This window comes from Mercenaria mercenaria, chromosome 13, assembly GCF_021730395.1.
Source record: "Mercenaria mercenaria strain notata chromosome 13, MADL_Memer_1, whole genome shotgun sequence".
NCBI lineage: Eukaryota > Metazoa > Mollusca > Bivalvia > Venerida > Veneridae > Mercenaria > Mercenaria mercenaria.
The window spans coordinates 81,334,353-81,360,060 of record NC_069373.1 but is presented as its reverse complement, the minus strand read 5'-3'; the positions used below and the strand labels follow the sequence as shown (position 1 = coordinate 81,360,060).

General features: G+C 36.6%; 1 protein-coding gene across 1 annotated transcript in view; it reads left to right on the top strand.

Moving 5' to 3' along the window:
- The window catches only part of LOC123529100 (E3 ubiquitin-protein ligase RNF123-like), a 98,342-nt gene that overhangs the window by 20,441 nt on the left and 52,193 nt on the right, over positions 1-25,708 (top strand). Inside the window, exons 4-11 of the mRNA XM_053522464.1 lie at positions 1,494-1,600; positions 3,762-3,816; positions 4,970-5,055; positions 7,344-7,430; positions 12,605-12,672; positions 13,280-13,420; positions 15,222-15,339; positions 23,941-24,072. Of these exons, the coding sequence (XP_053378439.1) occupies positions 1,494-1,600; positions 3,762-3,816; positions 4,970-5,055; positions 7,344-7,430; positions 12,605-12,672; positions 13,280-13,420; positions 15,222-15,339; positions 23,941-24,072 (794 nt within the window). The remainder of the gene's footprint in view (positions 1-1,493; positions 1,601-3,761; positions 3,817-4,969; positions 5,056-7,343; positions 7,431-12,604; positions 12,673-13,279; positions 13,421-15,221; positions 15,340-23,940; positions 24,073-25,708) is intronic.

The following is a 25,708-nucleotide window of genomic DNA, read 5'->3' as shown; positions in this document are numbered from 1 at the left end:
ACAAGTATATATCAATGCAGTTTGATTCTACTGTAATTTAAACTAGAAAATGCACACATTTTAATGATTATCGAAAGTAAAAGAAAGTTTAGAATGTCCATTCACGAGTCTTATTACTCCCGATGTCGTATGCAATTTTTCCATATTTCCTTCAAAAAAGCTGACAGTCGGTGTATTTTTTTATGATGAGAAACATCAAAATATGTGGAACTATCTCTGGTTTACCCTAGTGGGTCATTTAAACTGAGTAAAAACTAATTTCAGACAACATTCCGAAAGTGTACCAGTATCCGGATAGTATATTTTGGATATGCGATTTAGTAAACTTTAACCTTACTGTAATAGCACTTTTCTGTTAATGAAATATTGATGAAAGACCTGATAAATACAACAGGACTTTTGATAATTATCAGTTTACAATGTGACCTGAAACAGGCCTTTAACTATGTTGTTTACAACATGATCTTGATTTCAAGATTAAGCTTATATTAAGGCCCTCCACTATTTCACATTCATATGAATAAGTTGACATTCTTGGTGACATTTTTAAGGGAAAGGCTTGAATGGTTTAACCTAAACTATAAAGTAAGTAAAAAGCCTTTGTAAACTTTGTTACTGGTTTTGGGAAGATTTAGCACTTTATTCTGTGATACAAAGAAGTATAATAAAATTTATTTTTATAGCTCTTTGTGTGACATTTCTTTTAAGTGTGGAATAAAGATAAATGGAATACATGTTAACTATAGACATCTAGAAATGCAACTACTGCTATGGTAACTTTCACATCTAAAAGGGCACCCTGCCCCTTTCGGACAGCACCCTGCCCCTTTTTGGCAGCACCCTGCCCTTTTTGAGCTCTAGAAATAACACTACCTTATCTTAATGAAACTTGGTCAGAATGTTGATCTTGATAATCTATAGGTCAGGTTCAAATCTGGATCAGGTGGGATCAAAAACTAGGTCACTAGGTCAAATCAAAGAAAAAGCTTGTTAACACTCTAGAGGCCACATTTATGACTGTATCTTCATGAAACATGGTCAGAATGTTAATATTGATGATATTTAGGTCAAGTTCGAATCTGGGTCATATGAGGTCAGAAACTAGGGCACTGAGTCAAATCAAAGGAAAAGCTAGTTAACACTTTAGAGATCACATTTATGATAATAATTATCTTTATGAAACTTGGTCAGAATGTTAATCTTGATGATCTTTAGGTCAATAGGTCAGGTGAGCGATACAGGGCCTTCATGGCCCTCTTGTTGTCTGTTAGTAGCCTGCCACCCTCTCACATCTCACCCACCCCAATATAAAAGATTTTTTTTAGTATTTTTTGTTCCTTGATAATATCTCGTCACCCCATCCCCCCACTACCCTACCTGCCACACACAGTTTATCAAATTAATTGTACAGGAAGACTTATTTGGATGCCATATGAATATTGATTGTTATTGCATTGCAATTATCAAAATATAATCAAATAATTTAATTTTAGGAAACTCTGAGGCAGCAGAAGGTCGTCTTGGTCCAACAGAAGTCACATTCCAATTTGACATCCATACAAATGTTGGAACATTAATTGTTGATCAGGATAGATTAGGGGTAATTTCTTCTGCTTGTTCAGACCATTATAAAGTAATAACTCATTCATCATCCCAGTAAAGTTTCATTGAAGTATTTCCCAAACCTCACCCCTTTATTTTCTTATTTAATTGTCATAAACTGTACTGTTTGTTTTTTATGCTTTGTGCATGCTTTGTTCCGTCTGTCTGTCAGTCTAACTTTGTGTCTAGAGCATAACTTAATACCCATTCAAGAAATCTACTGTAAACTTGGCATATAGGTAGGTTGAAATGAGACAATACGCATGAACCTTGTCGCTAGGTCAAATGTCAAGGTCAAAAATGGAGCTCAAAATTTGTCCCTCATATTTCTTGTCCAGAGCATAACTTAATAACTGTGCAAGGTATTGATGTTAAACTTAGCATATATAGGTAGGTGGCGATGAGACAATGATCAGAGCACATGAATTTGGTCAGTAGGTCTAAGGTCAAGGTCTCAAATTGAGTTCAGGTTTGAAATCTGTCTTTTTTAATGCCCCCGAAGGGAGGCATATTAGTTTTCAACTGTCAGTCCGTTCGTTTGTTCGTTCGTTCGTTAGTCACAACGTTAACTTTTTGCATGAAGGCACTTTACTCGCGAACCACTGCACCAAGGACCTTCAAACTTCACATGCTGATAGTACTCATTGAGTACACAATCCCTACTGACTTTGGGGTCACCAGGTCAAAGATCAAGGTCACAGGGGCCAATGTTAACTTTTTGCATGAAGGCACTTTACTTGCGAACCACTGCACCCAGGACCTTCAAACTTCACATGCTAATAGTACTTATTGAGTACACGGCCCCTACTAACTTTGGGGTCACCACTTGAAAGGTCAAGGTCACCAGGTCAAAGGTCAAAGTGCTGCAGGGGCATTTGTCACCAGTTAGTCAGCTTGTTTAGTGACAGCTCTTGTTATTAAGTGTCTGCAGCACAACTTCAGCACTATTCAAGGTATTGCTTTTAAACTTGGAATATAGGTGGGTGATGAGACAATATCAGGATTATAATTTTCCACAATACTCCCACCACACACACATGTTACCCCTCTCTTTTTCTTGTGCCTCAATATTCAATCCCCACCACAGCAAAAACCTCTACACCCACTCACCGCCACATTACACACAAACCACTCTCACAGGCACAGCTAAAAGAATATACACAGCCCCAAAAAAATCTTTAAATTTTACTTCATTTTCCTCTGATCTAGAACTTCAGGTGTATATTGCCCTGCTTTGTGGAGCTCTGGTGATGTATTTACATACAGGATTATCAAAGAAGTAAAAAATAAACTTGTTCTGCTTCCAACAATTAATTTATAATAGCCTTACTGCCTGTGGACGGACAAAATATTTTCATATATTTATATATATGGTAACTCTTTTAAAGTAGCTTTCCAATGATAAAAAGACAGTGCATTAATGGCTGATAAATACACGGGAAGTATTGTTCCAGGTTAATAATCTCAGGATATATTTTCATACTTTGTTACAATAATAGCCACTGTTCTGTATTCGTAGTCGTACAGTAAAATTCACTTATAGCAAACTCGGTCTTAAGGAAAACGTGGTTAAAGGTATCTAATTTTTCTGGCCCAAATTTTACCCTGCATATTTTATATGAAAGACACACCACGGATATAACAAACCCAGATATGTATATATATAATAAGGAACACATTTCTGTGTCCCAGCATGCCATTTCACTCGTTTATAAAAAACTTACTCCGTAATTTTAAGATTCACTTCCATTGGTAACAGTCACTGAAGTATGCAAATTTTTAAAGTTGCCAAATACGTGACTTCGTGTAATTTATTTATTGTATACTTCGTATAATCTATTTATTGTATGATCAACTCCTATATATTTTGAATAATTGCAATCTTTTATTTAAAATGTATGCCTTTATCAAACAGATGACTGTAGATGAGAAAAAATATGGTGATATCTCCTATTGTCATTGCGCAGTAATGTACCTAACAGCGCATTTATAATAAGCATATATTTTGACTTTAAACATTTAATTAGATATGATTCATGTTTATAATTCCTGTTCATTATTAATGTTTATGGTTCCTGTTTATGATTCATGTTTATGATTCCTGTTCATTATTAATGTTTATGATGATTCATGTTTATGATTCCTGTTTGTCTCTGCAGTTGTCAAGCCAGAGTAACTTCAGTAGTATGAAAGCAAACTGTTGTGTTTATAAAGGTAAGTCTGTTTGTTTGAATTTATGTTAATTGATTTTATAAGAACAACCTGCTTATCATGATGGCTGGGTGAAGCATGATGATATACATTATGATAGGAGAGAATGTCTTAAATCTTTCATCTTTGCCTCTGATTCATGTGGAGAAGTTGGCAGTGATTTATGGAAAACAGGTAAATACTGGCACAGAATCCAAGAACACTGGTCAAGTTCACTGCCCACCATGACGTAATGAAACAATTTTGAAAATTGGTTGTATATGTATACTCAAAACAACTTAAGACTAATTATAGTTGCCACCGGTTGCTGGCTATTTGCATTCACAGAAAAATGTTAAGTGTTCTGAAGAGCAAGTTTCAGAAGCTGAGCTGGTACTTTAGTGTAAGGCACCTTCACTCGGGAATAGCGTCCGACATAATGTTAGTAATTTTAGTTGTTGGAGCTAGGATCAAACAATGATAGCTAGTTTTATAGTTTTATAGATTGTGAAAAAAAGAGAGATTTTTTTAGGGAAACAGTCAAGATAAAGCTCTTGTTACTATCAAAGGTAAATCAATTTATTTGGTTTCAAAATTTGGCTCCAAATTCCTAAATGGACTTGTTGAACCTAACAGGGTACTCTGCTTCAGAATTTTGGGATAGTTTATTTACTTTCTTTGAAGCCTTTGCAAAGTCAGTACACGTAGTGTGGATAAAGAGTGCTATTTTTTCAGGAAGGGTTTTCATATTGAAAATGTGTCTGTTTTTATCCTTTTATAATATAATGACAAAATTCAAAATTTGACTGAATACGGTATCGTGCCAGTATGTTTTGTGTTCTTTTAAATTCATTAAACTGAAATTTTTTACAGAGGTCCTCAGTCTGTTCTTATGAGAAGATTTGAGTACTTTTCTTCTCAGAGAGTTATTTTGGAATCAGATGTATTCAACATTCTGATTTAAGTTAAAATTTTTTGCCTGTTGGCAAGTTTGAAGTTCTTTTGCCTCTTTTTATCACATTTGATAAATGGTAACCTTTATGAAAAGGCGCAGTACAACTTGTAACTTAAGCAAAAGTCCAAAATGTGCTCTCAAGAATTATTTTTTAGGTTGTATGAAAGAGTAAGCTTTTAAGCATTTTCATTGTTCTAAAATTATTCTATTTTGTTACATTAGGAAAATGGGCCTATGAAATCATGCTGGGATCTAAAGGTGTGATGCAAATTGGATGGTGTACAATAAAGTGCAAGTTCTCACAAGAAGTAGGTGTATTGTGATGTTAATTCATGATTTTAACATATTTGAATTTTTGCAAAGTGATATTAATTTCACTTTGGTAATAGTTGCATTTTACTTGGACTTTATCATAGACCCCTGTTAAAATTAAATAATTTAATATTATTAAAGTCTTACTCATACGCATACAGATTAAAATACATACTGCATGCAATATATAAAATGCTGTATGGCCATTCTTTTAAAGAATTACAAGACATTATGAACACATTTTCCAATGCCACATAAATTAAATGCAAAAATATATGATTATTATTTTGTTTGCTCTGTTTAAAGCCCGATGTCACAGGTAATTGGGCATATCCTATTCCATAATCAAAACTGTATACAAACCATTCTGCAAATAAAGTAACAGGTGCATATTATACAGAAATTGTGAGATACATATATAGCAAGTTAAGTAGATCCAAGCACTGTTTGAGATGAGGACTTCACACAGTCAAACCCTACCTTTACAGAAGAAGCTACATGCAGGATAAACTGAGGAGTAGTTGGTAATTGGTTATTAAGGGGTATTTAAAAAAGTAACCATTAAAACACTGATACCGCCTTGGTAGCCTAGTGGTAGAGCGTCCGCTTCGAGTGTGGGAGGTCGTGGGTTCGATCCCCGGCCGTGTCATACCAAAGACATAAAAAATGGTACTAGCAGCTTCCTCGCTTGGCGCTCAGCATTAAGGGGATAGTGCTAGGACTGGTCAGCCCAGTGACAGTATAATGTGGCTGGGTGGGGTATCATGCCACGTGTCTACGGCGTGATATTCCGGTGAGGCAGCACTATAAAGTTGGGCATTGTGCTCACTGCTACAAGTAGACACCGTCGTTTATATGACTGAAAAATTGTTGAAAAGATGTTAAACACGAACACACACACACATTAAAACACTGAGCTTGTCAAAATAGTCAAAATTGTCAAAAATTGCGCATATACAATTTGGGTCACAATCAAATCGGGAGTGATTTGATCAGCAGCTACTTCTCAGGTACAGTAAAATTAATTCTTACAATAGAAAAACTAAAGTACTTTAAGTGATATTGTCATCTAATGAGTATTAAAAGCTGGCTTTTGCTAAAATTCTAATCATTTTCTCATTTGAAAAAGAACCCGCCCGCTTAGCTCAGTAGGTAGAGCGTCGGTCTATGGATCGCGGGGTCCCGAGTTCGATCCTTGGGCGGGGCGTATGTTCTCCGTGACTATTTGATAAACGACATTGAGTCTGAAATCATTAGTTCTCCACCTCTGATTCATGTGAGGAAGTTGGCAGTTACTTGCGGAGAACAGGTTTGTACTGGTACAGAATCCAGGAACACTGGTTAGGTTAACTGCCCGCCGTTGCATGACTGAAATACTGTTGGAAAACCGCGTTAAACCCAAAACAAACATTTGAAAAAGGAATTACAGTTTGTTTGCATTACATGGGAGCAAAGAACATGGCTTTCATTGTCAATAGCATTTATACTACATAACCTACAAAAAAATGACACATATATCTGTCAACTGGTAGACCTTCATATCTTCCTGTTTCATTTCTGAGTGGAACTACTACACATCTAAGTTTACAAAAAACTGATTTATGGATTTTTGGCACAATTAAAAGCAGAGTATTAAATCCATATTATATTTCATTAACTATGAGGTTTTGCAGTTTGTAGCACCCTCTGGGACATGTGTGGTTGAAAAACTGAATTGATTTCAGTCATTAGATATTCAATGTTAAATTGTTTTGTTTTATCAAAGTGGAAAATGGCAGGTACTTGAAAATGCAGCTCTCTGTTGGTCATTTAGAATGTCTGATGTCCTGTGAAAATTATCACTTCCTGCATGTTCTACAATCCAAACATTTTTTTTCTAAATTTTATAGCCATTCTAATTACCACACTGTGTCCCAGTAATACTCAAGGTTCCTGGATTCTGGCATGTCTCTAAAAAAGCCTTAAGTTTTCAGGAGGCTTTCTTGTCTCTTGTGACCCACAAGGTTCCTGGAGGCTTCTAAATCTCAAGGTTACCAGAGGTTTGCATGTCTCCTAAGATCCTCAAGGTTCCCGGAGGCTTTTAAATCCTTGAAGATCCTCAAGGTTACTAGAGGCTTGTGTGTCTCCTATGATCCTCAAGGTTACTAGAGGCTTGCATGTCTCCTAAGATCCTCAAGGTTCCTGGAGGCTTCTAAATGTCCAAAGATTCTAAAGTGTTATACAGGCTTTCTTGTCTTGTGGCAAAATGTACAAGCAATAATGAGAAAAATTACATTATCTGTAGGAGGGTGTTGGCGACACTGAGGATTCTTATGCTTATGATGGCAGCAGGCAAAGGAAATGGAACAAAACTACACAGAAATATGGCGAGGTATGGCATTATTCATAAATAAAATATGTTAATTTTACAATGTATAGTTAAGTTTACACAAGTGTTTGTGGAACAGTGATCAAGTTAGCACTAACCAGAAGGTAAAGATGTAGTTAGATTAAATTTGGGCAAATACTGTAAAAGTTCATATTTATCTGGGTCAGAATTTAGCGAATTTGAAGGGTTTTGTATGTTCTCAAGGTTTTATATTTGTGAGATTGTAAAAAAAGTTATTCTTCTTGTTTCTGCTTTTTAATAAGTCTGTGTATGTAAAACTTACACATCCTAAAGCATTATCTAGGGCAGGTATGTTTAACCCTTAAATGACTACTGATCTATGGTACTAGTACTGCTATTAATTGAATGGATGTTTTAACACCTCTCATTACCTGTAAACAGTGACGGCTCTAGATATGCAATTTACTAATGGTTAATATTTACAAGGAATAATGTTTTCGAGGTGAGGGACCTCTGGAATATAGTGAAAATGAAACCCTTTGGAACATTACTGCTTTTACAGTAGAAGTACGGAAAAATTGCTAAAAGCTTATTGACTCAGGTTTGTAAGAAATATTGTTTCTCATATTAACATATAACAGTTCAGGTTGGTGCTAGTGTCTGAAAATTCTGCTTTCTAGCACTGAAATAATATGTTTATTAAGTATAAACTTTGATAGATGTTTATTTATAACTGCTTTATTTATTCTGGGAATTTGTTGATAGTTTATGCTTTGTCCATGAAAATACATACACAAACTCCTTACTTATATTTGCTTATTTGGACTGAGTTCCTGATATTATCAACAGTTTTCCAAAAATTATTTTGTCAAGACTGGATTTGCAGGCTACCTTAAGTGACAGATCTTAGAGTTATTATGTCTCCCCCAGGAGATATATTGTTTTTGCCCTGTCCGTCCGTCCTTCCGTCCGTCCGTCTGTATGTCACACTTCATTTCCGAGCAATAACTGGAGAACCATTTGACCTAGAACCTTCAAACTTCATAGGGTTGTAGGGCTGCTGGAGTAGACGACCCCTATTGTTTTTGGGGTCACTCCATCAAAGGTCAAGGTCACAGGGGCCTGAACATTGAAAACCATTTCCGATCAATAACTAGAGAACCACTTGACCCAGAATGTTGAAACTTCTTAGGATGATTGGTCATGAAGAGTAGATGGCCCCTATTGATTTTGGGGTCACTCTGTCAAAGTTCAAGGTCACAGGGGCCTGAACATTGAAAACCATTTCCGATCAATAACAAGAGAACCACTTGACCCAGAATGTTGAAACTTCATAGGATGATTGGTCATGAAGAGTAATTGACCCCTATTGATTTTGGGGTCACTCCGTCAAAGGTCAAGGTCACAGGGGCCTGAACATTGAAAACCATTTCCAATCAATAACTAGAGAACCACCTGACCCAGAATGTTGAAACTTGATAGGATGATTGGTCATAAAGAGTAGATGACTCTTATTGATTATGGGATTACTCCGTCAAAGGTCAAGGTCACAGGGGCCTGAACATTGAAAACCATTTCTGATCAATAACTAGAGAACCACTTGACCCAGAATATTGAAACTTCATAGGATGATTGTACATGCAAAGTAGATGACCTCTATTGATTTTGGGGTCACTCCATTAAAGGTCAAGGTCACAGGGGCCTGAACATTGAAAACCATTTCCGGTCAGTAACTTGAGAACCACTTGACCCAGAATGTTGAAACTTAATAGGATGGTTGGTCATGAAGAGTAGATGACCCCTAACGATTTTGGGGTCACTCTGTGAAAGGTCAAGGTCACAGGGGCCCGCACATTGAAAACCATTTCCGGTCAGTAACTTGAGAACCACTTGACCCAGAATGATGAAACTTAATAGGATGATTGGACATGCAGAGTACATGACCCCTATTTATTTTGAGGTCACTTGATCAAAGGTCAGGGTCACAGGAGCCTGAACAGTGACTTGAGAACCACTAGGCCACGAGTGTTGAAATTTAGCAGGATGACTGGACATGCCAAGTAGATGATCCCTATTGCAGCCAACCATCAGTGTCTCTTTGACTTCCGCTCCTAACCCCTATTGACTTCTTGCCTATAGGACTTTGCATTGGGGGAGACATGCGCTTTTTTACAAAAGCATTTTCTAGTTGTTTTAAGTATACAGTTTAAATCATATTTGAATTTGCAGGATCCCAGACACATTGTCTAAGTATTGCTTTTTAGCTCACCTGTCACAAAGAGACAAGGTGAGCTTTTGTGATCGCGCGGTGTCCGTCGTCCGTCGTCCGTGCGTGCGTCCGTGCATCCGTAAACTTTTCCATGTGACATCTCTAGAGGTCACATTTTTCATGGAATCTTTATGAAAATGGGTCAGAATGTTCATCTTGGTAAATTCTAGGTCAAGTTCGAAACTGGGTCACGTGCCATCAAAAACTAGGTCAGTAGGTCTAAAAATAGAAAAACCTTGTGACCTCTCTAGAGGCCATAATATTCAATGGATCTTGATGAAAATTGGTCAGAATGTTCACCTTGATGATATCTAGATCAAGTTTGAAACTGGGTCACGTGCGGTCAAAAACTAGGTCATTAGGTCTAAAAATAGAAAAACCTTGTGACCTCTCTAGAGGCCATAATTTTCAATGGATCTTCATGAAAATTGGTCAGAATGTTCACCTTGATGATATCTAGGTCAAGTTCGAAACTGGGTCACGTGGGGTCAAAAACTAGGTCATTAGGTCTAAAAATAGAAAAACCTTGTGACCTCTCTAGAGGCCATATTTCTCAATGGATCTTCATGAAAATTGGTCAGAATGTTCACCTTGATGATATCTAGGTCAAGTTTGAACTGGATACGTGGGGTTAAAAAACTAGGTCAGTAGATCTAAAAATAGAAAAACCTTGTGACCTCTCTAGAGGCCATATTTTTCATGAGATCTTCATGAATATTGGTCAGAATGTTCACCTTGATGATATCTAGGTCAAGTTCGAAACTGGGTCATGTGGGGTCAAAAACTAGGTCAGTAGGTCTAAAAATAGAAAAACCTTGTGACCTCTCTAGAGGCCATATTTCTCAATGGATCTTCATGAATATTGGTCAGAATGTTCACCTTGATGATATCTAGGTAAAGTTCGAAACTGGGTCACGTGCGGTCAAAAACTAGGTCAGTAGGTCAAAAAATAGAAAAACCTTGTGACCTCTCTAGAGGCCATATTTTTCAATGGATCTTCATGAAAATTAGTCAGAATGTTCACCTTGATGATATCTAAGTCAAGTTCGAAACTGGATCACGTGGGGTTAAAAACTAGGTCAGTAGATCTAAAAATAGAAAAACCTTGTGATCTCTCTAGAGGCCATATTTTTCATGAGATCTTCATGAATATTGGTCAGAATGTTCACCTTGATGATATCTAGGTCAAGTTTGAAACTGGGTCAGGTGGGGTCAAAAACTAGGTCAGTAGGTCTAAAAATAGAAAAACCTTGTGACCTCTGTAGAGGCCATATTTCTCAATGGATCTTCATGAAAATTGGTGAGAATGTTCAGCTTGATGATATCTAGGTCAGGTTCGTAACTGGGTAAAGTGCGATCAAAAACTAGGTCATTAGGTCAAATAATAGAAAAACCTTGTGACCTCTCTAGAGGCCATATTTTTCAATGGATCTTCATGAAAATTGGTCAGAATTTTTTATCTTGATGATATCTAGGTCACATGTGCTCAAAAACTAGGTCACTATGTCAAATAATAGAAATAACGACGTCATACTCAGTTCAACACTGGGTCATGTGGGGATAGGTGAGCGATTCAGGACCATCATGGTCCTCTTGTTTAAGTCAGGAGAACCTCTTCAAGGAGAATTTGCCAGTAGCAATGAACATTTTATAGTAAAGGTTGATCCAGTTGTTATTCCCTGAGTGTCTTAAGAACAGAAAGGCATATAGTGTTTGAACTGTCTGTCCATCCATCCCTCTGTCTATCACACTTTCTTATCCCTCTGTCCATCACACTTTCTTATTATTCTGCCCACCACACTTCCTTATTCCTCTGCCCATCACACTTTCTTATATGTCTGTCTATCACACTTTCTTATCCCTCTGTCAATCACACTTTCTTATTCATGTGCCCATCACACTTTCTTATCCATCTGTCCATCACACTTCCTTATTCCTCTGCCCATCACACTTTCTTATCTGTCTGTCCATCACACTTTCTTATCCCTCTGTCCATCACACTTCCTTATTCATGTGCACATCACACTTTCTTATCCACACTTTCTTATTCCTCTGGCCATCACTCTTTTTTATCTGTCTGTCCATCACACTTTCTTTTTCCTCTGTCCATCGCACTTTCTTATTCATGTGCCCATCACACTTTTTATCCATCTGTCTATCACACTTTATTATCCCTGTCCATCACACTGTCTTATCTGCTGTTAATGACACTCTTATCCCTCTGTCAATCACACTTTCTTATCCCTCTGTCCATCACACTTTCGTATCCCTCTGTCCATCACACTTTCGTATCCTCTGTCAGTAACACTCTTATCCCTCTGGCCATCACACTTTTGTATCCCTCTGTCCATCACAATATCTTGTGTGCTCATCTCCACCTACAGTTTCATCCATTTGAAATGAAACCAACATGAAGTTGACATGAATATATTTTAGAGACTGTCATGGCTGATAATATTTTCTGGAGTTATGGCCCTTTCTGGACATACAAATGTTACACCTACAAGACAGTTAGTGTACTACTCAAGTTCTCCTACAGTTTCCATTCAACTGAAATGAATCTTTGTTTATGTCGTCAGTATGAAATGGACATGTGCATATTATTGGAAATTTCCTGTCTGATTATTTTCTTCTGGACTTAAGACCCTCTTGTAGACCCTTATTTATTATTCTATCAAGCGTTTCAAGTGGGCATTTCTCATACAATATTGACATTGTTCAGTAATATGGTATTTTTTCCTTCATATCTCTTTAAATATAGACGATTTTATTCGGAGCAGGCATCATCCTGAATTCTAAAGAATTGCATTGGTGGTAATAGGATTTTTGCAAAAAGTTTGAAATATGTTAGTAAGTTTTTAATTTGTCGTCAGTCTCCAAAATTATTCTAATGCCACTTTGGACACAAGTTCTTACTTTGATTATGTCCATACTTGCATTCTTACAGGCATGGTGTACTGGAGATGTGATAACATGTACAATTGACTGTGATTTGGGCTGTATATGCTTTTACAGGTAATATACTTACATGCTGATGTATATTTATACTGTATTATATATTTCATATTTATTTTTTTCAGTATGTAGAACATAAGGACTAAGGACTGGGTATTTGCAAGTTTAATCCCCAGAACCAACAAATTTACATTTTGACAGTTTGACAGAAGTCAGCTTTCAAGTGATTTTTCTTCCCTCTTTGATTCTTGTTGGGAAGTTTTCATTTACTTGAGGAGAACAACTTATTACTTACAGAGTTATACATGTATAAACTAAATACAAGTAGATAGCTTATAAAACTGTGAAAATGTGCCATTGAAACCATATTAGACCAACAAAGATATTTCTGTACACTGACTGAGTGAGAAGGTCAAAATTTGGTTGCATCATGTTTGTATATGACGTATGGTCCAAATGTATTGATTTTTTCAGGCAAAAATTTAGGTCAGTTCTGTAATTGTTAAAAGTTTTGGATTAAAACATAACTATTAGTTGAGAAGTCAGATTGAAATTATTACAGAATGCTTTTTAAAAAATATTTAATGTATGCTAATTTTGTTTGAACGAAAAATTGAAAAATATGAATTTGACACTAGAAATGTTATGTGTTCATGCATACTTTCAGAAATGGCAGAAGTTTAGGGGAAGCGTTTTCATGTGTGAGACTTGGTCCTGGTTATGCATACTTCCCGGCTGTGAGTTTGTCCCTCAGTGAAAGTCTTAGGGCAAATTTTGGTGCTACGCCTTTAAGATATCCTTTTAATATGTAAAAAACTTCACTAATGTTTTTTGTACTAAAATCAAATGAGCCCACACACTCAGCTCAATAGAAAGAGTGCAGATCAACAGAGTTGTTGGTAACTTTGATCCCCAGGCGAGGTGTATATTCATCGGTGACAGTTTGATAGAAGACACTGTGTCAAAAATCATTCATTCTCCACCTCTAATTCTTAGGGAGAAGTTGGACTTACTTGTGGAGAATAGATAAGCAGTGGTACAGATTTCAGGAACATAGGTTAACTGCCTGCTATTACATAACTGAAATATTAAAAAGCGGCTTATCCATCAATTTAAGGTAGTTTGATCTGCAAGGATATTTAGATATTACCGTTTGATAATTTATTCTCTTTATGAGATTTTGGCATTCAGTGGCTAGTATGGAAAGGCAAAAGGCATACTATTATGCTCGTATGAGTTTCATTGACTGTTAAAGAATGCTGAGAATATATTTGATTGTACAAGCATACTGTAGCTTATTTCATTAAAAATTGATTACCTTTAGGCAAAATGCACATTTACACAATTTAATGGCCTTCTTTTGTCTTTAAGTGTTCAGGGTGCTTTCTTGGCCAGTAGATCATGGTTGCTGACTGAATCACTTAAGCCCTCTACAGACGGTAGGTTTTTGTTGTACAACACCAATTAAATTCAAGATGTACAGCCAAATATTATCGTGTGTATGATGCTATTCCTTGATTTCGTAAATCTTAAGTCTTGACTTACAGATTAGGACATGTTCTATTTCGTAAGTTTTGCCTTACGTACCACCCACGTTGACAAGCAACAAATTGGTAAATAATTAGTTGATAAGAGGCAAGTGAATGAAATTCCAGAAACAATTGCCCAAAAAATAAACACAAATCTGAATATAAAATGGCTTCTAATGCATAATGGAAAAAAGATGACACTGAAAAGTTAAATGATTTGAGCCGCGCCATGCGAAAACCAACATAGTGCGTTTCCGACCAGCATCCGCGCAGTCTGGTCCATGCTGTTCGCTAACGGTTTCTCTAATTGCAGTAGACTTTGAAAGCAAACATCATTGATCCTGACCAGACTGCACGGATGCACAGGCTGGTCTGCATCCATGCTGGTCGCAAAGCCACTATGTTGGTTTTCTCATGGCGTGGCTCATTTGTGTCGTGCGTAATCAAATTCATGGGACATAAAAAGGTGAATATTATTTTTTATTATTAATAGTTACATTCTCTTCAGTACCTGATGCACTATGTTTGCTAGGTAAATCTCTGTGATTTATATGGGAATGGAATACTGTCTGTATGACTTTGTGAAAAATGTACAATTTCAAAATTGTACATCTTTGAGATAATTAGTGTTGTACAACAAAAACCTACCGTCTGTAGAGGGCATTACCGTTGAAACTTTGGTTCTATCCAGGTGCACATTCAACACTGTGATACTACCCAGGCACACATTCAACACTGTGATACTACCCAGGTGCACTTTCAATACTGTTGTTCTACACAGGTGCACTTTTAAAACTGTTGTTCTACCCAGATGCACTTTAACGCTGTTCTACCCAGGTACAGTTTCAACACTATGGTTCTACCCAGGCACTCTTTCAACACTATGGTTCTACCCAGGCACTCTTTCAACACTGGTACCACCCAGATGCACTTTCAGCACTGGTACCACCCAGGTGCACTTCCAACACTGGTATCATCCAGGTGCACTTTCAACACAAATCCCATTCTTTTTGCATATTATGACACATATATAAATAATTCTAACGTACAGATTTTAGCACAATCCTTGACAATACCTAGATATCCTGTGCCAGGGTTTTCACCCCTTCAGAGTTCCCCAAGTACTGATGTTGTAAAAACAAATTTACTACTGTCATACCTAGAGAAACTGCTGTGTATCAATATGGAGATTGAAGAGGTAAGTGGTGTTTGACAATTGTATATTGCATTGGTATGTTTATAAATAGACATTTTACATTTGAAAATATGAGAATTTTGAATGTGTGAAAAACATCTTTTTCAGCCACTCTTCAATAATGTAATAATGTTTGTCATTATTTTAGGCCAAAGCCAGAAGTTGTTACATTAATTGAAAAGAATGACAATAGTAACAACAGTCAATAGCTTATTTTTAGAGCTTTTGTGATCACATTTTGTCCATCATCCGTCCGTCTGTTGTCCGTTCACGTGAACACGATAGAGACCACATTTTGCAATCAATTTTAATCAGACTTGCACAGAACTTGTATGGTATAATATCTCGGTTCCTTTCGAAAACTGGCCATTTCCCATCATGGGTTCCAGAGTTATGGCCCCTTAAAGAGCCAAAATTTGCTATTTTTGGCTTGTGAATGCAATAGAGACCACATTTTGCAATCAACTTTAATCAAACTTGCACACAACTTGTATTGGCATAATATCTCGATTCTTTTCGAAAACTGGCCATTTCCCATCATGGGTTCCAGAGTTATGGGCCCTTAAAAGGGCAAAAATTCGCTATTTTTGGCTTGTGAGCACGATAGAGACCACATTTTGCAATCAACTTTAATCAAAGTTGCACACAACTTGTATTGGCATAATATCTTGGTTCCTTTCGAAAACTGGCCATATAGAGACTTCATTTATGGTTTGATTTGATACAAATTTCCAAAATATCTTCAACAACAATAAATCTTGGATTCCATAATGAATCTGTCAGATCCAATCATAGGTTCCAGAGTTACGGCCCCTGATTGACCCCTGAAAGAGCCAAAATTTGTTAATTTTTACCTTGTGAACACGATAGAAATTACATTTTATGTTTGATTTTAACCACACTTACAAACAACTTAAGTCACAATAAGATTTCAGTTCCTTTCGAAAACTGGCTAGATTCCATCATGGGTTCTGGAGTTACTGGCCATAAAAGGGGCAAAATTTTCTAGTTTGGCCCTTTCAGCCATATAGAGGTTTCATTTATGATTTTTGATTTGATACAAACTTGCACAGAATGATTATCTTGATGATTTCTAGGCCTGGATTGAACTTGAGTCATGTCGGTCAAAAACAAGGTCATCAGGTCAAATCAAAGATAAAGCTTGTTAACAACCTAGAGGCCACATTTATGACCCTATCTTCATAAAACTTGGTCAGAATGTTTATCTTGATGATTCCTAGGCTAAGTTCAAAACTGGGTCATATGGGGTCAGAAACTAGGTCACCCGGTCAAATCAAAGGAAAAGCTTGTTAACACTCTTGTTCATTTGATGTGTATGAAACTTGGTCAGAATGTTTGTATGCATGAAATATCAGGTGAATTTTTATCTGGGTCATGTAAGGTCAAAAACTAGGTCACCAGGTCAGATCAAAGAATAAGGTTTACACTCAGGAGGCCACATTTTTTGGTCCAATCTTAATGAAAATTTGTCAGAATAATTGTCTCCATGAAATCATTAGGTAAAACTTGCATGTTTACACTGTTACTGTGTGTAACTCAGGTGAGCGACCTAGGGCCATCTTGGCCCTCTTGTTAGGTATTATTATCAGGTCAGAATTGGCAAATTTTGCAGATTTAAGTTATTGTTAGAGTAGATATAACTTGTATTCAGGCATTGTTAAGACATCAGATTTTTAGTACAACTATTCAGGAATAGGGAGAGATATTAGACACACTCGTGTGTCTGCTTCTGCATCTGCTTTGGCGTTCCGTTTTGGTTAAGTTTTTAGCTCGACTATTCAAAGAATAGTCTAGCTGTTCTACTCACCCTAGAGTCGGCGTCGGTGTCGGTGTCACACCTTGGTTAAGTTTTTGCATGCAAGTACATACAGCTATCATTTAAAGGCACTCACTGGGTCAAGTTCCATAACTCTAACATGTATTTTGAGCAAATTATGCCCCCTCTTGGACTTAGAAAATTCTGATTAAAGTTTTACATGCAAGTTACTATCTCCAAAACTAATGCAGATATTGAATTGAAACTTCACATGTGTCTTTGGGGTTATAAAACTAGTTGATAGCATCAAGTCCCATAACTCTGACCTTCATTTTGGCCAAATTATGCCCCCTTTTGGACTTAGAAAAAATCCGGTTAAAGTTTTGCGTGCAAGTACATACAGCTATTACTAAAAGGCATATAGATTTGAAACTTATTTTTTCTTTTTCTAGATCAATTACCTACCTCACTGGGTCAAGTCCCATAACTCTGACATGTATTTTGGGCAAATTATGCCCCCTTTTGGACTTACAAAATCCTGGTTAAAGTTTTACATGCAAGTTACTATCTCAAAAAACTAATGCAGATATTGAATTGAAACTTCACATGTGTCTTTGGGGTTATAAAACTATTTGATAGAATCAAGTGCCATAACTCTGACATGTATTTTGGGCAAATTATGCCCCCTTTTGGACTTAGAAAATCCTGGTTAAAGTTTTGCGTGCAAGAACATACAGCTATTACCAAAAGGCATATAGCTTTGAAACTTATTTATTCTTTTTTCTAGGTCAATTACCAACCTCACTGGGTCAAGTTCCACAACTCTAACATGTATTTTGAGCAAATTATGCCCCCTTTTGGACTTAGAAAATTCTGGTTAAAATTTTACATGCAAGTTACTGTCTCCAAAACTAATGCAGATACGGAATTGAAACTTAACGTTTCTTCGGGTTATAAAACTAGTTGATAGCATCAAGTCCCATAACTCTGATATGCATTTTGGTCAAATTATGTCCCCTTTCGAACTTAATTTTTTTTTTTATATTTAACATTTTGGGTAATAATTTCCTGCTTCTGTGACAATATTTCGAATAGTCTAGCTTGGCTGTCTTACGGACAGCTCTTGTTGTATTTAAGCTGGTATCTCAGAAACCAGTTGTGGGTATTGATTGAAACTTCACACACTTATTCACTGTGATAAACTGACTTATGTTGCACGGGTTCCATAACTCTATTTTGCTTTTTTACAAAATGATGCTGATTTTTTGACTTAGCAATTTTTGGTTAAGTTCTTGTATGTTAAAGCCTGTATCTCAGTACCCGCTAATGGGAATGGGTTGAAACTTAACACATTTGACCTGACATGCATTGTACAGGTTCCATAACTCTTTTTTGCATTTTTAGCTCACCTGTCACAAAGTGACAAGGTGAGCTTTTGTGATCGCGTGGCGTCCGTCGTCTGTCCGTCAGTCCGTCCGTGCTTGCATGCGTGCGTAAACTTTTGCTTGTGACCACTCTAGAGGTCACATTTTTCATGGGATCTTTATGAAAGTTGGTCAGAATATTCATCTTCATGATATCTAGGTCAAGTTCGAAACTGGGTCACGTGGGGTTAAAAACTAGGTCAGTAGATCTAAAAATAGAAAAACCTTGTGACCTCTCTAGAGGCCATATTTCTCAATGGATCATCAAGAAAATTAGTCAGAATGTTCACCTTGATGATATCTAGGTCAAGTTTGAAACTGGGTCACGTGCAGTCAAAATCTAGGTCAGTAGGTCTAAAAATAGAAAAACCTTGTGACCTCTCTAGAGGCCATATTTTTCATGGGATCTTTATGAAAATTGATCAGAATGTTTATCTTGATGATATCTAGGTCAAGTTCAAAACTGGGTCACGTGCAGTCAAAAACAAGGTCAGTAGGTCTAAAAATAGAAAAACCTTATGACCTCTCTAGAGGCCATATTTCTCAATAGATCTTCATGAAAATTTGTCAGAATGTTCACCTTGATGATATCTAGGTCAAGTTCGAAACTGGGTCACGTGTGGTCAAAAACTAGGTCAGTAGGTCTAAAAATAGAAAAACTTTGTGACCTCTCTAGAGGCCATATTTTTTATGGGATCTTTATGAAAATTAGTCAGATTGTTCACCTTGATGATATCTAGATCAAGTTCGAAACTGGGTCACGTGCAGTCAAAAACTAGGTCAGTAGGTCTAAAAATAGAAAAACCTTGTGACCTCTCTAGAGGCCATATTTCTCAATGGATCTTCATGAAAATTGGTGAGAATGTTCATCTTGATGATATCTAGATCAGATTCCAAACTGGGTCACGTGCGGTCAAAAACTAGGTCAGTAGGTCTAAAAATAGAAAAACATTGTGACCTCCCTAGAAGCCATATTTTTCAATGGATCTTCATGAAAATTAGTGAGAATGTTCACCTTGATGATATCTAGGTCAAGTTCGAAACTGGGTCATGTGCGGTCAAAAACTAGGTCAGTAGGTCTAAAAATAGAAAAACCTTGTGACCTCTCTAGAGGCCATTTTTTCATGAGATCTTCATGAAAATTGGTGAGAATGTTCACCTTGATGATATCTAGGTCAAGTTCAAAAGTGGGTCACGTGCCTTCAAAAACTAGGTCATTAGGTCAAATAATAGAAATAACAACGTCATACTCTGTTCAAAACTGGGTCATGTGGGGATAGGTGAGCGATTCAGAACCATCATGGTCCTCTTGTTACAAAATTGTGTCCCTTTTTCGACTTTCATTCAATTGACAAGGCTGTTGAATAGTCAAGCATTGCCGTCCTCCGAAAGCTCTTGTTTTTAGCTCACCTGTCACAAAGTGACAAGGTGAGCTTTTGTGATCGCGCGGTGTCCGTCGTCCGTGCGTCCGTAAACTTTTGCTTGTGACCACTCTAGAGGTCACATTTTTCATGGGATCTTTATGAAAGTTGGTCAGAATGTTCATCTTGATGATATCTACGTCAAGTTCGAAACTGGGTCACGTACCATCAAAAACTAGGTCAGTAGGTCTAAAAATAGAAAAACCTTGTGACCTCTCTAGAGGCCATATATTTCACAAGATCTTCATGAAAACTGGTCAGAATGTTCACCTTGATGATATCTAGGTCAAGTTCGAAACTGGGTCACGTGCCTTCAAAAACTAGGTCAGTAGGTCTAAAAATAGAAAAACCTTGTGACCTCTCTAGAGGCCATATATTTCACAAGATCTTAATGAAAATTGGTCAGAACGTTAACCTTGATGATATCTAGGTCAAGTTCGAAACTGGGTCACGTGCCATCAAAAACTAGGTCAGTAGGTCAAATAGTAGAAAAACCTTGTGACCTCTCTAAAGGCCATATTTTTCATGGGATCTGTATGAAAGTTGGTCTGAATGTTCATCTTGATGATATCTAGGTCAAGTTCGAAACTGGGTAACGTGCGGTCAAAAACTAGGTCAGTAGGTCTAAAAATAGAAAAACCTTATGACCTCTCTAGAGGCCATATATTTCATGAGATCTTCATGAAATTTGGTCAGAATGTTCATCTTGATGATATCTAGGTCAAGTTCGAAAGTGGGTCACGTGCCATCAAAAACTAGGTCAGTAGGTCAAATAATAGAAAAACCTTGTGACCTCTCTAGAGGCCATATTTTTCATGGGATCTGTATGAAAGTTGGTCTGAATGTTCATCTTGATGATATCTAGTTCAGATACGAAAGTGGGTCACGTGCCTTCAAAAACTAGGTCAGTAGGTCAAATAATAGAAAAACCTTGTGACCTCTCTAAAGGCCATATTTTTCATGGGATCTGTATGAAAATTGGTCTGAATGTTCATCTTGATGATATCTAGATCACATTCGAAACTGGGTCAACTGCGGTCAAAAACTAGGTCAGTAGGTCTAAAAATAAAAAAAACCTTGTGACCTCTCTAGAGGCCATACTTGTGAATGGATCTTCATGAAAATTGGTCAGAATGTTCACCTTGATGATATCTAGGTCAAGTTTGAAACTGGGTCACGTGCCTTAAAAAACTAGGTCAGTAGGTCAAATAATAAAAAAAACCTTGTGACCTCTCTAGAGGCCATACTTTTCATGGGATCTGTATGAAAGTTGGTCTGAATGTTCATCTTGATGATATCTAGTTCAGATACGAAAGTGGGTCACGTGCCTTCAAAAACTAGGTCAGTAGGTCAAATAATAGAAAAACCTTGTGACCTCTCTAAAGGCCATATTTTTCATGGGATCTGTATGAAAATTGGTCTGAATGTTCATCTTGATGATATCTAGATCACATTCGAAACTGGGTCAACTGCGGTCAAAAACTAGGTCAGTAGGTCTAAAAATAAAAAAAACCTTGTGACCTCTCTAGAGGCCATACTTGTGAATGGATCTTCATGAAAATTGGTCAGAATGTTCACCTTGATGATATCTAGGTCAAGTTTGAAACTGGGTCACGTGCCTTAAAAAACTAGGTCAGTAGGTCAAATAATAAAAAAAACCTTGTGACCTCTCTAGAGGCCATACTTTTCATGGGATCTGTATGAAAGTTGGTCTGAATGTTCATCTTGATGATATCTAGGTCAAGTTTGAAACTGGGTCAACTGCGGTAAAAAACTAGGTTAGTAGGTCTAAAATTATTAAAATCTTTTGACCTCTCTAGAGGCCATATTTTTCAATGGATCTTCATGAAAATTGATCTGAATGTTCACCTTGATGATATCTAGGTCAGTTTCGAAACCGGGTCACGTGCGGTCAAAAACTAGGCCAGTAGGTATAAAAATAGAAAAACCTTGTGACCTCTCTAGAGGCCATATTTTTCACGAGATCTTCATGAAAATTAGTGAGAATGTTCACCTTGATGATATCTAGGTAAAGTTCAAACCAGGTCAATAGGTCAAATAATAGAAAAACCTTGTTACCTCTCTAGAGACCATATTTTTCAATGGATCTTCATGAAAATTGGTCAGAATTTTTATCTTGATAATACCTAGGTCAAGTTCAAAACTAGGTCACTATGTCAAATAATAGAAAAAACGACGTCATACTCAAAACTGGGTCATGTGGGAAGAGGTGAGCGATTCAGGACCATCATGGTCCTCTTGTTGAAAGAATCCATATCTTGATTAAAGTAGATTAAACTTGAATCAAGGCATTTTTATGTCGGAACCTTTCAAGGAATTGAGATGTAAGTTGATGATCAAAATCAATTTAACTTAAATTCAGACATTGTTTTGACAACAGATTTTTTCAATGAATCAAGATTTAAATTGATGATCAGAGTAAATTTAATTAACATTCAGGCTTTTTAGGGGATAAGATTCTTTTTCCAAAGAATCCAGATTATAGTTAAGATTCAGAGTAGATTAAGTTAAATGCAGGCATTGTTAAGATATCAGAATTTGTCAAAAAAAAAAACTGCAGTTGGTTTATGATTATGTTATGGACCATTTAGACTAATTGGCACATCGTTAGTGGCTATATTCTGATAAATTGTTGTTCTAGGTTTTAAAACTAACTTTGGAGACCAGTCTGTAAATGCTATCTCACCATTTGTCAATTTCAGATCAGCTGAAATCAACCTTTCAGATGTTAGAGATTTCAGACTGGTCTACTGTCTTAGTTTTATAACCTTTCACCCAAAAGTTTGGTTTCAAAAATTGTTTTGGGATACAGGATTTCCTAGTGCCAGTGTTACAAGACTTCTTTGGAATATCATTCATTTACTTATCGTCATAATGGTTTTCTTTTAAAATTATTTGTTTGTTTGTTTTGGGTTTAACGCCGTTTTTCAACAGTATTTCAGTTATGTAACGGCAGGCAGTTAACCTAACGAGTGTTCCCGGATTCTGCACCAGTACAGACCTGTTCTCCACAAGTAACTGCCAACTTCCCCACATGAATTATCAGAGGTGGAGGACGGATGATTTCAGACACAATGTCTTTTATCAAATCGTCACGGAGAACATACGCCCCGCCCAGGGATCGAACTTGCGACCTTCCGTAGACCAACGCTTTCCCTACTGAGCTAAGCGGGCGGGCTCTTTTAAAGTTAAGTTAAATCCAAAAGTCAGTCAGCTAGGTCAAATTAGTGGTAAACATTCTACATGATTTACATGAAACATGGTCAGAATATTAGTTTTCATGTAATTTAGGTTAACATTGGATACAAGGTTATCTTGGATGAGAACTAGGTCAGATGAGCCATACAGAGCCTTCATGTCCCTCTTGTTTTTTTCTATATCTCTGATGTTAAGTAAGTTTATTTCTCAACAATTTTTGAGGAGCACTTAGACTTGCCCTTATACATGTTCGTCCTTCTGTACCTTCATCCAAATTTGTGTCATGCATATCTCAAAAAGTTTATGACTTAGAGTCATCAGACCCCTCAGAATTGTTACTCAGCATGTGAAGTTGTGCAACTGGTGTTTTTATTTAGATTTCGTACAGCCAGACCAGAGTTATGATCCTTTACTTCGTCAAAAATATGCATACAGTGACAGGAATGGGGTCACCAGTGTCCTTTGGATTAACATCTAGTTTCAGATAAAATGTGTTCCCTGAAAGTTGTCAGTAAATTGTATTTGTACAAGTGGCATGTCAGGTAACAGGCGGTCTACAAATGCAGAATGAACTTGTTCTCTGCTTCACATGTCTGTCTATGAGTAATATTTAGGAAAACAGTCATTGGAATAAAACAAAAACAATTTTAGCAAATCCTACCCCACCAGTCCATTAGTTATATTTGTGTCATAGATCTTTTGGGATTTAATAGGATATTAGGTTAAATTAGTATTTGTTTATTGATTGCCATATATTTAACAGGTTCCCAAATCTCCAGGCAAGGAAGTGGTATCCAAGGAGAAAAAGCCTGGTCCACTCACAGAGAAGAGAAGTAAAGATAGTTCTATACTGCTGATAGTTGCACAAGTGTTTGATAAACTGGCACCTTTCTTGGTAAGAAATAAAGAGAATTCTATACTGCTGATAGTTGCACAAGTGTTTGATAAACTGGCACCTTTCTTGGTAAGAAATAAAGAGAATTCTATACTGCTGATAGTTGCACAAGTGTTTGATAAACTGGCACCTATCTTGGTAAGAAATTAAGAGAATTCTATACTGCTGATAGTTGCACAAGTGTTTGATAAACTGGCACCTGTCTTGGTAAGAAATAAAGAGAATTCTATATTGTTGATAGCTGCACAAGTGTTTGATAAACTGGCCCCTTCCTTGGTAAGAAGTAAAAGGAGTTCTATACTGCTGATAGTTGCATAAGTGTTTGATAAACTGGTCCCTTTCTTGGTAAGAAGCAAAGAGAATTCTATACTGCTGATAGCTGCATAAATGTTTGACAAACTGCACATTTCTTGGTTAGAAGTAAGGGGAGTTCTGTGCTACTGATAGTTTTCTTGGTAAGAAGAAAAGGGAGATTTATATTACTGATGGTTGCACAAGTGTTTTAATAAACTGGCACCTTTCTTGGTAAGAAGTAATGAGAGTTCTATACTGCTTAAAGTTGTGTAAGTGTTTGATAAACTGGTACCTTTCTAAGTAAGTTTTTTTTTTTTTTTTTTTTTTTTTTTTTTTTTTTTTAAATTGGAAGACCTTTTGCTTGAATATAATCTTGATAAATACCTGCATAATTCTATTCAGTACCAGTGAAAAGTTTGAAGTTAACAAAATGTGCTTGTTAGCTCAGTTTAGCAAAATGTGCTCAAAGTGAGCTATTGTGATCACTCTGTCCAGCATTTTGTTGTCTTGTGTGGTGTTTTGTCAATAGATAGATCAAATCGTAGAAAAAGGTTAACACTCTAGAGGTCACATTCTCTGCTTGATCTTCTTAAAATGTTGTTAGATTATTTGTCTTTATGAAATCTAGGACAAGTTTAAAATTGGTTTCCGGAGGTAAGAAACTAGGTCACTAGGTCAGATCATGGGAAGACTTTGTTAACACTGTAGAGGTCACATAAATTTCCGGTTTGATCTTAAAACTCTGTCAGAAGATTTGTCTCTATGAAATCTAGTTCAAGTTCAAAACTGGCTTTTCCAGGTGCAAGACTAGGTCACCAGGTAAAATCATAGAAAGACATTATTAACACTTAAAAGGCCACATTTTCTACCTCTGATCTTGATGAGACTTGGTTGGAATGTTTGTATGTTTAAAGTCTGGGGAAAATTTGTAACTGGGTCAATTGGGGAAGAACTATGTTATAACTTTAAATCATGGAAAAACTTTGTTAACACTGTAGAGTCCACACTTTCAACTTGATGATCATAAATCTTTGTCAGAATGTTTGTCTGTATGTAATCTAAGTCAAGTTCAAAAGTGGGGTACCAGAGATCAAAACCTATCTTATTAGGTTAAATCATTAAAACCTTGGTTCATGATCTACCTGATTTTCATAAAATATGGTGAAAATGTTTGTCTTTATGACATCTAAGCCAAATTAGATACTAGGTTATCTAGGGTAAGAACTAGGTCAGGTGAGCAGTACAGAGCCTTCAGGCCTTCTTGTTTTTTTTTAAGAAAACATACTATGTCAATTCAACCTACTTCTAGTGATTAAGAAAAAATGCTGGCATACTTCATCTA